Source organism: Carlito syrichta, unplaced genomic scaffold (genome assembly GCF_000164805.1).
Source record: "Carlito syrichta isolate Samal-C Ts95f unplaced genomic scaffold, Tarsius_syrichta-2.0.1 Scaffold82257, whole genome shotgun sequence".
NCBI lineage: Eukaryota > Metazoa > Chordata > Mammalia > Primates > Tarsiidae > Carlito > Carlito syrichta.
The window spans coordinates 1-17,028 of record NW_007026353.1 but is presented as its reverse complement, the minus strand read 5'-3'; the positions used below and the strand labels follow the sequence as shown (position 1 = coordinate 17,028).

Here is a 17,028-nt window from a genome sequence, read left to right as displayed (position 1 = left end):
CACCTCAGCCTCCCAAAGGCGCGGGATTACAGGCTGAGCCACCGAGCCCAGCTTCGTCTCATCTCTTAAAACACTCTTCATCACAACACCTAATACTTCACCACTCTAACTACTGACCATTCCTCACCCACATCAGTCCCTCTCACTGTGCTTTAGTACCTGACAAACCCTTTTCATGTAATGCTAGTCGCCTTTCACACAGAAACTCCTTCCCAGGAAGGCTTTCCAGAGCATTTCACTTCTAGCAAGTCAGTTCATCAGCTTTTCTGGGTTCCCTTGGCACTGTGTAAATACCTCCATTAATACAAACACTCTTTTTAGAACTCTTAATTTATGTTTCATAGCCATAGCCAGTACTAGCATTTATTGCATATTTTTTTAAATGGCTCTTATACAATAACCGAGTAAATAATGCTATATTGCCCCTCTTGAGAGTTACCACACATATGGTGTCATGCAGAAAGCAGCAAAGTTCCACTGAGATTTGGAAGCTGGATGGTGAGCCAGGTCCATTTACCTGCTAAACAGATGGCTGTATCAGCTTAATGTGTATGACCATTTCTAACTCATGCCTCAGCAAAATCAGTCCGCCAATGTTTTGTTTTGTTTCTTTAAGAGACAAAACAAAACATCTCAGTGTGCTGCCCAGGCTGAAGTGCAGTGGGAATCATCTCATCGCAGCCTCAAACTCCTGGGCTCAAGAAATTCTTCTGCCTCAGTCTCCTGAGTAGCAGGAACTACAAGCACATGCCACTGCACTCAGCTAGTTTTTAAAATTTTTGTACAGTCTTACCATGTTGCCTAGGCTGGTCTCAAATTCCAGGCCTCACGCAATCCTCCCATCTCAGCCTACCCAAGTACTGGCATTACAGGCATGACCCACCACACTAAACCATTTTCTCAATGTTCAATTATAAATACTAACAGCAGAAGACACACCTTTATTCATTATGTCACCAACTCCTAACTGCAGTGCCTGGTGCTCAAGGTTTACTGAAATAATTAGCAATGTCCTCTGCACAACACTTTGCTTTCCCCTTTTATGAACTGACCCACTTTGCTTTCCCCTTTTATGAACGCTCCTATCACTCAACTGCAAATGTGACATCTCTGAGCTTCTTTCACCGAGAGAGAGCTAATTAGCAACCGAGTCTCCGGATAATGCCCACATTATCTGGAGCTCCTTCCCACTGCCCTAGCTAAGACCCTCACAATAGTTTTCTTCCTCCATCTTCTAACATCTGCACTCCCAATTCATCCAACACTAGTGCTTCTCAAACTGTATTGTGCAGTTGAAACACCTGGAGATCTTGCTAAAATGCTGATTATCCAGTAAGTCTGAGGTGGGGCCTGAGATTCTGCAGTTCTAACAAGTTCACAGGCCAGACTGATGGTACTGGTCTGCAGACCACTTTTCAAGGACCAAGGCTCAACACAAGCAGTCAATAAGCACACACCAGATGACCATCAATCAGGAATATACAAGCACAGATGTCTATGCTAGGTAAGAAACTAGACTAGATAGATGCCCTCTGGTTCCTTTCAATGATAAGATTCTATGCCATCTCTGGATACCCATGAGGTTGCATTTTATACCCATGCATTTTATGCCTGTAAAGCCTGGCAAAGCTATATATTCTGGCAGTTATTACTTCAATTATGACATTCATCAGGTTCTGACTTAGTAACCAACTACAGACGACTCCGGTTTAGTCTATTTCAACATTACAAATATTTCTAAAAGACAAAGAGGATACTGTAGAATGGGGTAAGTATAACCGTGCCTATGATAGTAACTTAAAGATAAATGAACACCACTACTTTCCTTTATCCATCAACATTATCCTGGAGGTAATGTCACTTGGGTTAATCTGTCAGTTGCTTAGAACCAAGAGGCTGTCAGGTGTTTTGTTGTTGTTTTGATGTTTTTTTAACTTAACTTATCATGTGTGTAGTATAGGTTTTATAGCCATTGATACGAGAGTTAATAAGTTATCTTTGCTTACATATGCACTAAAGAGTTTTATTTTTTCCTAATACATTCAAGAGGCTTTTAAGAAGAAAAAAAAAATCCTTCCTCCATGAAGATCCAGAGAGTAGACAAAAGTTTTTTCTAAAATGCTCCCAGGTTATGATTAATTCATCATCTTCCAAATTTCACATGAACATGGTCTACATATAACACTAAACTAAAAATGTATCTGCCTTCAGAAGATAAACAGCATTTCCCCAAAATCTTATAAATCCACAGGAAAATAAAACCTCATGGGCCTTAAAAAAAGATTTAAGAAAATGTCTTTCAGTGTACTATAGACACTGCCATGCTTCAGTGCAACCTCTAACATGTGCACATTTACATTTCCTATTCAGAAAAACTAAACTAAAATTTGCTTAAGACAGAACTGATATCCTCATAAACTATGATAATAAATAAAGCCCAAGCCAGGCTCGGTGGCTCAGCCTGCAATCCCACGCTTTGGGAAGCTGAGGTGAGTGGACTGCCAGAGCCTGCGGGTTCGAGACCCGCCTGGGCAATTTGGCGAGACCTCATCTCTACAATAAATCAAAAAATTAGCCAGGCATGATAGCGCGCGCCTGTAGTTCCAGCTACTTGGAAGGCTGAGGCGGAAGGATTGCCGGAGCCCAGCAGGTCGAGGATGCGGTGGCCGGAAGCGTGCCACTGCACGACAGAGTGAGACTCCAACTCAAAAACATAAAATAAAATAAAATAAAATAAAATAAAATAAAATGAAATAAAGCCCAAAATGATTTAAGTGGCTAAAAAAAGGCCCAGATGCCTAGTAAGAGTAGTATTTGGTAAATTTTAAGGATTAAACTGGATTAATACTAAACTCAATCAGATTGGATCTTGAACCAGTAATCTATAGTTGCCCCTAAAATAATTCAGGATCCAAGAATTGAAGAAACAGTCTACTCCTTCCAGTCCTCCAAGGGCAGCACACAGTAGAGTTAGGAGCCTCTTCTTTTCTGCTACTATAATAACCTGTGAACATTATGTCTGTATTAGAACACTTTTCACCCTATTATTGTAAATACTGGCTTGTTCATCTCTACAAACGTACCTTCAGTACGTATTTCAAGGGATCTTACACAGTTCACATTAGTCATCTTTAATTCAAAAAAGTACCTTTGACACAGTAATTACCGAATGAGTGGATAAATGAATGCATACAGGTATATCTTGAAATAGATCCTGTGGGTTCAATTGCAGTATATCTGCAATACAGTGAATATCACGATAAAGCAAGTCACATGAATTTTCGTCTCCCAGTGCATACAAAAGTTGTGTTTATACTACACTGTAGCCTAGTTTATTAAGTGTATAACAGCATTTTGTCTAAAAACACAATGTACATACCTTAATTTAAAAATACTTTACTGCTAAAAAGTACTTACAATCATCTGAGCCTTCAGTGAGTTATAATCTTTTTGCTGGTGGAGGGTCTAAGCCTCAATGTTGACAGCTGCTGACTGATCAGGAGAGCTGCTGCTGAAGATTGGGATGGCTGTGGCAATGTCCTAAAATAAGACTACAATAAAGTCTGCCACATCAACTGACTTTTCCTTTCGCAAAAGTTATCTTTGTGTGTGATAATATTTTACTCATAGCAGAACTTCTTCAACATTTGAGTCAATTCTCTCAAACCCTGCCACTAGGTTATCAACTAAGTTTACAAAATATTCTAAATCCTTTAACAACGTTTACAGCATCCCAGGAACAGACTCCATCTCAAGAAACCACTTTCTTTGTTCATCCATAGAAAGCAACTCCTCATCTGTTCAAACTTGACCATGAGATTACAGCAACTGAGTCCCATCTTCAGGCTCTCTTGCTATTTCAGCCACTGTGTAGTGACTTCCTCCACTGAAGTCCTGAACCCTTCAAAGCCATCCATTAAGGTTGAAATCAACTTCTTCCAAACTACTACTAATGTTGATATTTTGACCGTCTCCCAGGAATCATGAAAGTTCTTAATGACATCTAGAATGGTGAATCCTTTCCAGAAGATTTTCAATTTACTTTGCCCAGATCCATCAGAGGAATCATTATCTGCGGCAAAATGTATTTCTTAAATAAGACCTGAAAGTCAAAATTACTCTTTGATCCATGGGCTGCAGAGAGCATACTGTGTTAGCAGGCATGAAAACAACATTAATCTCCTTGTACATTTCCATTAGAGCTCTTTGATGACTAGATGTATTGTCAGTGAGCAGTAATATTTTGAAAGTAATCTTTTTTTCTGAGCAGTAGGTCTCAACAGTGGGCTTAAAATGTTAAGTAAACCATGCCATAAACACATGTGCTGTAATCAAGGTTTTACTGTTCCATTCATAGGGCACAGGCAGAATAGATTCAGCATTATTCTCAAGGGCCCTAGGATTTTCAGAATGATAAATGAGCATTGGCTTCAACATAAAGTCACCAGCTGCATTAATTCCTAACAAGCGCGTCAACCTGTTTCTGAAGCTCTGAGGCCAAGTGCTGGCTTCTCCTCTCTAGATTCGAAAGTCCTAGATGTCATCCTCTAATAGAAGATCCTTCATCAAGGATCTAAGCTATATATTCTGGATAACTTGTTGCAGCTTGTGTATCAGCACTTGCTGCTTCACCTGGCACTTTTATGTTACAAAGACAGCTCTTTTCTTCAAGCTCATGAACCGACCTTTTCAAACTTTTCTTCTGCAGTTTCCTCACCTCTCTCAGCCTAATTTTAAAAAGTTAGGATTTGCTCTGCAATAGGCTTTGGCTTAAGTGAACGTTGTGGCTAGTATGATCTTCTACACAAACCATACCAGCAACAAGGCTGTTTTGCTTTCTTGTTGTTCATGTGTTCACTAAAGTAGCGAATTTAATTTCCTTCAAGAACTTGTCCTTTGTATTCACAGCTTGGCTAACTGTCTGGCACAGGAGGCCCAGCTTTCCATTTCCAACATGGCTTCCTTATTAAGCTTAATCATTTCTAGCTTTTGATTTAAAGTGAGAGACATACAACTCTTCCTTTTACTTGAACATTTAGAGGCCATTGAAGGGTTCCTAACTGGCCTAATTTCAAAACTGTTGTGTCTTAGGGAATAGGGAGGCCTCAGGGGAGAAGACAAAATGGGGGGTCAGCCAACCGACTGGCTGGTGGAGCAATTAAAATACATACAACTTTTTTGCTGTCTTATGTGGGTGTGGTTTGTGGTGCCCCAAAACAATTACAATAGTAACATCAAAGACCACTAATCACAGACCACAATAACAGATATACTAATAATGAAACAGTTTGAAATACCGCAAGAATTACCAAAAGGTGAGAGACACAAAATGAGCACATACTGTTGCAAAAAAATGGTGCCAATAGACTTCCTCGATACAAAGTTGCCACAAGTCTTCCATTTGTAAGAAACGCAGTATCTGAGAAGCACAATAAAGCAAGGTTTGTCTGTACAGTCTTCCATTTAACTGAGCATCAGTGCCCAACAAAAGTATATTCCATCTTCCTTCATGAGCCCTAATCAACTCTAATTAACATGTCGCAATTTACTATTGCTAAAAATAATAAAACCACATTATATCTGTACAACATCTCACAGTTTACAAAGCACTTCCACATATATCTTCAAATCTAAATCTCACAAAGTTCTTTGAGTTTTTTTGTTTGTTTGTTTGTTTTGGTGTCACCTTTCCTCTCTCTTTTTGTCTAATAAATGATACTGGAGGAAGTTAAAGGATTTATCATAGGCCTCACATCAAGTAAAGAAGAAGCCCATAATCCAACACAGGTCTCCAGTTCCTCAGTCAGTGCTCTTTCCAACCTAAGAAAAAGTGGCAACATATATCCCAAAGTGACGGAGCTTGGTTTGTAACAACTAATACTGTTGTCCTAGGCACTTTTATTCATTATTTCATTTGATCCTATCAACAACCTTGTGCAGCAGGTAGAAAAGAAAGAAGCAGGACTCTGGAGTCAATGGCACAGCCAGACCTTGAGTCCAGGTCTTAACTAGTTCGAAGTCCATGCTTCACAGATGCAGATGTGCCCAAACTAGCCACAGACACTTATTAGGACTAAGTTTACCATATTCAGCAAATCAAGGAGGACAATTACTAATCAATTCTGGTGTCAGATGCCTGGACTTAAATTTTTCCTGTTTTGTACCCTGTACAAACCTACATAAACTACCAACTGCTCTACAACTCAGTTTCTCTATCTATAATACCTCAAAGAGTTGTTATGAAGATTAGATTAATATTTATACAGAACTTAAAACAGTGCTTAGCATATAGTAAGGATGATATAAATGTTTGCTAAATAACAAAGCATTACACAATTTCCTGAACATTATTCAGCGCGATATAATTATGCTGAGGAAGTTTAATTCTTTTGTGCTTATTTATTCAAATGTTTACAGAATGACATCTGGTTTGTCACTGTGGAAGGAAGAAAGAAATATCACTTGTAAAAATCTAAGTAAGTTTGGTGACCACAGTTTTATTTCATTAGGTTTTAGAGCAATGGATCTGGAGATTCTTTCCTTAAGTGCTAATGTATTAAAGCCTAGAGCCTGCTCCAGCAAAAGTGATGTGGAACTTCAGCAATACAACTGAAAGCCTGCAGGAAAAAAAACTCAGTTCTCAACCAATTAGGATCTCATAAAGACACAAAATCCAAGAGTTGTACAATTTGTGTTTTGTGGTCACTTATAGACGCGCCTGGGCAGCAAGACCTCATCTCTATAATAAATCAAAAAATCAGCCGGGCGTGGTAGCACATGCCTGTAATTCCGGCTACTCAGAAGGCTGAGGCAGAAGGATCGCTGGAGCCCAGCAGGTCGAGGCGCGGTGGCCGGGAGCGGCCACTGCACTCCAGTCTGGGTGACAGAGTGAGACTCCAACTAAAAAAAAGAAAAAAGAATTGATCACCAGGCCATGAAAGCCAAAGAGGCAGATGTTCTAATTTGACTTTTCTATATTTGGCATGTTACTTTTCTCTTCCCCCATCCCCACTAAACTACTTCATCTTTTCTGGGAGTTCATTTACTTGAGAACACTAAATCACTCAGGGTACCATTAGAACACTGGCCTCAGTATCACAATGTTCTGCAATCTCAAATCAGAGTTATTTCTAATGACAGTCCGATAATCAAGAATTGCCATCAATTCATGACTACGTATGGAACCCCATTCTCAGGTCAACCAAAGAAAACTTCAAGGCACCACTGGCAGCCTACTGACTTCAAGCACATTAGTCTTCCTTTTTTCTAAAATCTAAGATAAACCATATGTACTTCACAGCGACCTTCAGGGTGTAGCCCCCACAACTTCTCCAAGAGGTGAAAAAAGAAATCTGTTTAGTATAAATAAGCACTGAGATTGGTATCTAATACAAGATAATTTATTCAAAGAGCTCAAACTTGAAAAATGGGAATCACTGCTTTATGTCACTGTTTAAAAAAAATATCCTGAATATGTAAATGACAAAGACCATATCCAACCAATATTTTATAGTCCAGCCTCCCTCTTCCTCTGCTATCCTCACCACTTAAGAGATGATAAAGAATCCACAGGAAAGGATTTATCAATATTCATATTCCAGAAGTGTGTAAGCTGCTATCCTAAAAGTAATGATGGCACAGGAAATTAGTAAGTATAAAAGAAATGCAGTGATAAAATCAGCTAAAGATCCTTCCCTTTCTCCCTATTTTACCTCAGCAAGTCCAAAATATCTACTAAACCTAGATTATTCCATATCATAGATTTTAATCCTCTGCCTACCAGTTCTATTTTTTTTTTTTTTTTTTAAGGCATAAACTCTGGGGGAAAGTGGCATTTTAAATCCGTGAAGAAACACAGTTACTCAATTTAAAAAGTAGGGACAATTTTTTATCTTTCCTCCTTCCTATCTTAGTTAACATAGATTAAAGGTTTAAGCAAAGAAAATGGGGAGACCTTCCTAAGCATGACACAGATTCTAAAAACCAGAGGAAAAGAATGACTTAAAAGTGAAAGAGTAAAGAAAATATTAATGACTTGGAAAACAAAACTAGTTTCCCTGTATAACTCCCAAATAAATCCATAAATAAGTAGGAAAAAGACAAACATCCAGCCAAAGGGAAAAAATGGGTAAGGAATAAGAACAGGCATTCACAGAAAGTTATCAATTAACATGTAGGGGAAAAGTTCAACAAAATCAAGAACTACAAATTTTTGTAAATCAAGATCTTTTTCCCCCTAAGACTATTTGTCCCACCCCACCCCCATGCATAAATACAACTACCACCTCCCATTACATCCTACCTCCACACTCAGTGGAATGGAGAACATATGTGTGTGCATGTATCGTGTATGTATAAGGAAAAGAATGAATCTGCCAATTATAGCAACATTTATGCAGGAAAGTTCCTAGTTACTTAAAACAATGTCAGCTGCGCACCAGCCATACCACCTCTCGAAGAGACCATCAAGACAAATTTCTCATCTGTTTCAACATTTGGAGTACATATTTAATATGCCAGATGCAATGTATTCTTACCCATTTAGTACTTAAATATTTTTAAGAAGTTCCTTTCCACATATTGAAAATGAACAGTAATATTTGGGGAACTAATTGACTTAGTAGGTTAATTTCCATAGAAGGAAAATTAAAACTTTTGCTTAAGGTAAATAATTAAATTAAAATAAACCAAGTATAAAGGGAAATCTCTCTCATATCCCTAAAAATATCTGGAAATGTTTGTTTCCAGAGTTCACAAACTGTCTTTTTGCTAACAGAAACAAGATATGTCTTTTTCTCTCTTTTTTTTAACAGAGAGAAAGTATTCAAAGCAATGGCAATTTCAATATGGTAAAGACTTCCAAAATCAGCATACAACAAAAGCCCAAAGACTACTGAACAAAGTGATTTTAATTTTTTTACATCTCAGAAAGGTAGAACTGTATACATATACCTGATAATAAACTAATGTAATTCATTTTGAGATAACTCTTTTTTAAAAACTGAAATAAAAATATAATGAGTACTGAATATTTTTAATATATGTGTATTTGAATGGAAATTTTTTCAAAATCTAGTCTTAAATTTTTCTCCCAAATATTTTTTAATTCAATAATTTCATTTCCCAACATTTCTATTCTAACAATTTCAACTCCAAAGTACTGAATGAACATTGATTTCTCGCACTGTACATCCTTCTCAGTCAACTGTCTGTCAAAAGTTCTACTTTGAATCCCCCAAAGAATAACATCATTGATGAAATCTAATTTCCCTCTGCACAATTAAAATATCCAGCTGCTCCATTAAAAGCTCCTCCCTTACAATTTGTCACAGTGATATCATAACCTCTCAAAAGCACTGATTAGAATGAAAAGAAACTAGAAAAACCTGAAGTAACAGAGAAACCACAACTGTGTGAAGCACACAGTTTTTTTAAGGAACATTCAAAGATAATAAGTATACAAGCTGATAGTGTAAAGAAAAAAGAACACTGGATAGAGTATCAAAATTCTAGGTACGGGTCCTAATTCTGAGACTGATTTGAGACTGACTTTACCAACGATCTTAGCACCAGACACTTAACTTCTATGGGTTTACTTTCCTCATCTATAAAAATACAGATGTTGGACTAAATTATCTGTACAGGACCCAAAATTCCATAACCTAATCAAAATAACTGCAAAAATTTTGCTTTTAATTGCTTTTTCTCCTGCTGACTCTAGGCACTGGTAGATGTGCATAAAGCTCACCATGAATTAAAGCTAACCAGTCAGTAAATTTTGCACATTTGAATCCCTCTGATACAGAGTTAATATAGTAAAACTGATTTATGAAGGTATCTTGCTTATACGTCAATTTAAGAAAAGAATTTTACTCTAAAAGAGGATGTGGTTCTTTAAATTCATTTCCAGTCATGCTGAATTTTGCTTTGGGGAATAAGATTGGCAAGAAGAAGGTAATCAAACATTATCTATTCTTCATTAGTCCTAATCTACACCAAAGAGGAAGTCTACTTTGGTTGGTAACCTCAGGCTATCTTGCTTATGCGGGTATTAGGTCCAAGCCCATAAGAAAAAGCAGGGGTTTAGACAGTTTTAAATCCTTGGAAGGTTTTACAGAACTTAAAACAAATGAAATGTCCAAAGCCCTTCAAAAAACCAGGCTCTCTAATGAAGTCCCAGAACGTTAAGAAGTTGGAAGAGATCTACTTCAACCCTAGCATTTTACAAATGAGGAAATCAAAGTCCAGGATAGGTTAAAATGAATGCCCAAAGTCAAGCCAAGTTTACCAACTCTCACACTAGTTTATTTAAGACAGTACATTTCCTCTCAGAGTGTGAGATAAAAGGATACAAATTCTTTCCCAAAGTTATGTTTTTGAAAAGGGTTACTTTCTCCCAACCTCATCCCCTATACATCAGTCAAGTTCTCACTGTATTTAAAAACATGCCTGGTATTCTAAAAGAAAGTCCAAGCATTCTAACATATTATTAACTGAGGCAGGTATATGAAAAGATTCATTCTCCAACTGCTCTTCAGATATATGAGTCAGAAGAAATAGCAATGAATACAAATCCCTTTCTGCTCGAACAGAATGTGAAAAAAAAGACTTTAAAAATAAATAACCAATTCAAATTATCTCAAACTTCAAACGTCTAATTAGGTTTTTCACTCATTACTGAAATGGTCCAAAACCAAATATTTCCAATGTTATTCAATCTTCAAATGAATGCTTTCACAAACTACAAATGAGGCTAATTTACTTTTTTAGCCAAGCTTCATTTAGGAAAGTATATGCCAAATATTCTGGGTATTTTTTGCTTTTTGCTAAAGTATGGATATCTGTGAATTTATACAATATATAAAACCTAAAAGACTTTTACCCAGTTTCCAGGAGAACTTCTAGGTTACAAACTCAGTCTAGACTTAGCACTGAACTTATGCTTCAACAAAACACTTTATTCTATCATTAGATAGGTTTTACGATGTATAAAAACAACCTCAAATGTAAAAATGCATCAGGAAAAAAATTATTTCAGCATGAATGTGGCACTATGGATAGTTATGCTTTGCTGCATTTAATATGCTGAAAAGTATACAAAGTCAAGTCATAGTAAAACAACAAAATCATTCCAAAGCTAAAAATTAAAGTATAATAACACTTCTTTAATCCAGTAACTGTTATTATGCTTGATAAAAAATGCCATATCACACAACTTGCAAGAGTTGCTCGTTCACAGTTAACCAAGTATACTAATGTCCTTTAATGAAGGTATCATTAAAGTCTGTTCCTTCCAGATTATTGAATTTCAATTTATCAACATTTTCTAAAGTTAAAGTTTCAAACAAATCCAAACACAGTCACACAGCCTTAGGTTATAAATAACTCAATATATGTAAAGAATCCATTTGATTTATTTGTTTGTTTTCATTGTATTATCTTTAGAAAACCAAAGGTAAGTTAAAAAAAAAAAAAAAAAAGGGAGGGGGGGTTTGCCCTAGGAGCACAGTGACATCAGGCCAGATTCAAAACCCCTCATTACCAGTGTTTCACCAGATGCATGTGATTAAAGGGGTGGAATGGGTTTAGAATGTGGGATTTTAAAGGGGAAAAAAGGCTTCGTTTTCCCAGACTGTTTTAGACATTTTGATAACATCTCTTTCTCTTTTTCAAAATGTCAAGCGTCTTTAAAAGAATAGTTTTTCTATTGAGTGGCTTCAGGATCTCTTGACTTTCACAGTACAATTAAATCCTTCTCCTGTCCAGATAGACCAAACTATGTTAAACCCTGGCACACCACAAAATCATTAAATCTAAGATGCCTCATTTGACAGATGTCTCATTAAGTTCACCACAAAGTTAAGAGATGCCTTTGAAAAGGGGGGGACCTATTAACTCTAAGAAAACTTTGAGAGAGAACTGCTCTCTCAAAACCCACACAGAATTCACTCACGTGAAATAGAAGATATTAATAGTATGTGGCACATCTAAAATCTCCTGCCATGGGAGAAATGCGTGTGTGTGTGTGTGTGTGTGTGTGTGTGTGTGTGTGTGTGTGTGTGTGTGTGTGTGTGTGTGTGTGTGTGTGTTTAACACATCCCTGGGGACCCACACAGGATGGAAGGCTGAAGAATCAGAGCACACACAGCCAGCTGCTTAACAAAATTCCACAGATGCAATTCAACAAATGTTAAACTACAATGTCAAGTACTATACTAGGCTTGGATCATATACGTTGTCAGCGAATGTTATATTACCAATAAATCAAAAGCTCAATTCAAGATTCTAAGAAAGAGAATGAGAAACAACAAAAACACTACACTTAAAAAATAATCATTTTCGCATCACCAGTCATTTAAGGTGGCCGCTTTTAACAAACTTATAGCAACAAAAAGATACAACTTTCAACCCAAAACTTTACAAAAAGTCACTTATATTCATCTCCTCTCCCTACAGATATTTCAATGAGTACAACAGACTCATCATTTTAGGAATAACTATGAAATTCAGGGAGAAGAACTTACTCTCTAGCTCAAATTATAAAAACTGTACAAGAGCATAGTAACACCTATAAAACAATTAAAAGATATATTGATTTTAAAATAAAAATTTTAGGCAAATAAGATAGATATTTCACCCTCAAAAGTTATCCACTTTTCAGGGGATATGTTAATTCTCTACTTCTCAATGAAAATATACAGTTTAACAAAAGAGGCATGCTTGAGTAAGGGAATAAGGAATCATTTTGTAGACTTTAATTCATATCAACTTAAACACAAGTATAAATATTTGCAACCAGAATATTTGGAACATTAGGACTTTTTCCATAGTCTACTTATTTGCCAGTCTTGGTTCTTTACATTTTTATCATGATAAACATAGAACCATTCACATTTCACAAGGAATACCACTTTGGACCAGAAGATAATATCACCTCATTAACAACAAAAATAGCGTATTTTCTGAATGATTTTAACCAAGTGAAAAATCCAAGTATAAATGAAATTCAGCATTAATTCATGGAAAGTGATACGAATTGCAAAACAGAATACCCAAGCTCTCTATTCTCAGCTCTGCCAAGGACTAAAAACCCACAAGCAAGAGTCAAACCTCTCTTTACGTCAGTTCTCTATCTAAAAAGGGGATTGACACTGACTCCTCCCAAATAATGTTTTTGAAAGGACAAATTAGATAATCCTTTGAGACTCTTGAAGATGATAAAACCCAACATATCACAGAGGTTATCAAACCACAATTATGAAGAAAAAGGTGGCATGTACGTTACAACAAAAACAAATGTAAAATATAAGTATAAAAAAACAACAAAATTAATTTAAATCCCTTGTACTTAAAATTGAAGATTGTTCAAGCACACACTGGTGTCACATGTTCAAACCACATTACTCAATACTGCTGTAATTACAGTAATAAGAACCTGTTCATCAATATTACAGCTTAATGGTGAACTACCCCCTTCTTGGTTTCCATGTGGGAAACCACATGAGGTTTGATCACTCCCAGAAGAGAAAAAAGAAAAGAAATATGAGAGGGGTAAGGAGACTGTTCCCGAGCAATCCCAAGGAGTCATGCGTAAGAGTATCTTGTCCAAGATTCAACACTCTTGCCCATTATTACAATTTGAACAATAGAGTACTCAACTTTAAAAAGTACCAGAAAGAAGTCCAAAACTATTTTTAAAAACTAGTTTATTACTGCCCTTGATCAATGACACGGCCTCTCATTCACGTTTAGGAGTCCATAACTTGTGTTGGGCAACCTAAGTTCTTAAATTTTTTTAACCTAAAATTATTCTGTTTCATTTAAACTGTCTGATTTTAAAAGGAAATTAAGAATTAAATACTTAGAAGTAACTTCAGATAAAGCTATTTAAATTCTCTCATACCTTAAATTAGCTAAGACAATGGCTGCCTGATAGATGCCACAACAAATTTTTGAACTAAGTTTTCATTAATAACTCTGTAATTAGATAGCACCTTTTATCCAATGTCTTTTAGCGCATTAGCAAATTTCATTTTATGTTACCCAACTAAATATTTTAATGTTCAAAGCAACCACAAATGGCTTTCAAAGCCTTCAAAGAATAACCTGAGTCCGGTTATAAATGCTAAAATTTCATTGAAAGGTGACCCTCAAGAGAATGACAGTTCTCCGCTGGATAGGAGCTTCTGGGGAGGGGTGTGGGGGTTGCTGACTAGAAAAACTATATAGACAGTAGATAATGAGCTCAATTTAAAAGTAGAAAAATATTCAAATGGCTTCAAAAGCAACTTCCTAGCTATCCTTAACCCTAATGACACACAGCAAAACATGCAACAAATTTAACAATAAATTATATATAAAATTACAAAGGTAAATGGAGTACAGAATTTTCCAACACCTTCTAAAGGGTGTCATCTAAAACAAACATTAATTAACTTCTTCCTAAGAAAAAGAATTACTACCAAAATGTAATATTTCCCTGTCGAAGTGTCCTATATACTATTAGAGCACAGAGGTAATTTCTAGGAATCTCTTCCAGCCTGGTGCAAACCTTCATATATGTGAAGTCCCGACAATGTTCCCATTAAATGAGACCACCTTATATTACAGCAAAGCCCTTCTGTTCATCAATATAACTAACTTCCCTTGCAAAAACTTCAAGTGAACTCACCATATGCTAAACTGTGTTCTATGACAAATGAATATCAGCAGATATGTATATAAACTTAGGCTTAAAATAAACTCAATTTTGTTTAAAAACCAAAATAAGTAATTAGACATCTTTGTAACAAACAGGTATCTTCTAAGAACCTGTACACTGGCTTCATATTCAAGAATAAGTTAGATACCATGTGTGGCATCCCCACTTATGAGCATATACTCAAGAGCCATACATGTATTTATGCTGTGTGTACCGAAATAAAGCAGTAAGTTCAGAACGCAGTTACAATTACTGCTTTTCCTAAAGAATAAAATAAAAATGATTAAAATGATCACAACAAAAATTTAAGATTTATCCAGAAAAAGTATTTTTACATTAAGTTTTAAAAATGCTTATCATCTATTTAGAATATTTTAGACACTCTAGAAGAGACAAAGGGAATCAAAGATTTAAATTTCATGATTGTGACACCCAAAACCTTTCCCATGGACATTTATCATTATCAACATATCCAATCATGAGCAAAACAAGGGACGAAGATCTCCTTCTACATAAAATAAGTTCAAATACTGGTTAATACATGTCTTGTTTTATATATATCCTTCTATGTAGTGAGTTTAGTTATAAGGGCACCTAATCAATCATGAATGCTCTTATAAAATAAGATTCTACAAATTACACTAGCTTCAAGAGAAAAAGATATATGCAGTTGTTGCTCCTACATTTTAAAAAATCACCTATTTTCTGGGCCATAAACTTTAAAAGGCATGACATCCAGTTGAGATATTATCTTCAGATACTGTCGAATGCTGTTGTGTTATGATGTGGATTACTTTACAAGGCAGAGATTCATCAGAAATCCACATTAGGTTTTCAGAAAAACTTCAGTGGAATTTAGGGGAACATTTCACTAGGAATGCCATGGTCTTGCATATTTCAATGTGGGAGTAAAGATTTTTTCATGCAAACTAATCAAACTGCCACTAGAACACAAGTTGAACCAAAAAACTTACTAAATTTAAAAGGATGGCTACAAAGTAGTGGAGTTGCAAGTATAATCCTTTTCCCACCATCACCTACAACCTAAAACCTAAAGTTGACAGATTTTTTTTTTTTAAGAAAGCAGTGGGAGGAGACCCGAGGGGATTGCCCAGTTGGCAGATTTAACACTCTTGATTTAATTTTGCTATTTAATTTTAAATAAAATTCTTTATCACTAAGACCATAATTCTTCAAACCACAGATTGGAAAGGATGCAAACTACTTATAAAGCTCAAGTACCAGGACCTGTAGCTCCCTAATGTAGTACCAGAAATGTCTGTAGCCAAAAGAGAAACATTACGTGGGTCAAGAATTTGATCAAGTTCTGAAAAAAGACTAGAGAGGATTTTTCGGTCACATTTGAGTAAACAGTAGCCACTTAAATTCTTACTGTAAACCCTACTGCACGTCCTATTACAGTGGTCAGTTCTGACTACCCAGGCCGGAAGAAAGAAATGACAGAAAGAAACAGACAAAATCATTTTTGTTGCAGGACAAACTTGCAGAGGAATCTGAAATAGGGCAAAGAAGGTGCTGGGGCAAAGTATCACTTAAAAAGGGATCCTATTTTCAGATTTCTGATGAAGACTTTGTGGGTAAATAAGCAATGCAGAGCTGAATAAACAGGGGCACCAGTTGACACCATGAGTTCACGGTGGCATGTACTTACAACTAGAACAGGAAAGTGGACAGTCAAATGCAGTCGAGGGGTAGAGCATTTTCCTCCGTGAGTATTAGGTTCACATGATGGCCTACCTGAAATCCCAAACGGCCTGAAACCCAGCAAGCCCCCGAGGAGAGGCCTGAAGGAAGCATTTTTATTGTTAAACATGCTACTGCCTCTTTCAGGAGTATCTGCTTCCTGTACTTCCTGATGATCCGGCCACCTCCACACTGCTTTCCAACCTCTGAGCCCTTGACTAAAACTCGCAGATTTAAAGATTGCTCCGTCCAGTATACACAGATCGCACGTAAAAGCTGGAAGGAAGTACCACACACAGACTCACCAGGACCCGCACTTACTCTTGGGTGGGCAGACGAGCAATCTGAGTCGTTCCTCAATCCCTGGACGTGTCTGCCATCACCCGTCAACGTGCAGGTGAATTGCTTACCTGCATAGAAGCGGATGAGGCAGCCAATCTCCGAGTCCATGCCCTCCTCCTGCACCCTCCACAGCTCCCCAAATCCCAGTTGGAAGAGGTAGTCGTTTTGGATCTGCAATGGCTTCTCGTCCGCCTCCAGGCGCCGGGTGGTCTCTCCGTGGAGCTGCACGTACAGGGTGGGCGGCGGGGGCGGCGGGGGCGCTTTCTCCGCGGCGGCCGCCG

At 36.9% G+C, this 17,028-nt stretch overlaps 1 protein-coding gene across 1 annotated transcript in view; it reads right to left on the bottom strand.

The window, feature by feature from the left end:
• LOC103257955 (PH domain leucine-rich repeat-containing protein phosphatase 1) overlaps positions 1-17,013 on the bottom strand; it is a 195,248-nt gene extending 178,235 nt beyond the window's left edge. The window contains exon 1 of the mRNA XM_008055664.2: positions 16,816-17,013. Within this exon, the coding sequence (XP_008053855.2) occupies positions 16,816-16,855 (40 nt within the window). The 5' untranslated portion in view covers positions 16,856-17,013. The remainder of the gene's footprint in view (positions 1-16,815) is intronic.
• Positions 17,014-17,028: the final 15 nt, after the last annotated feature.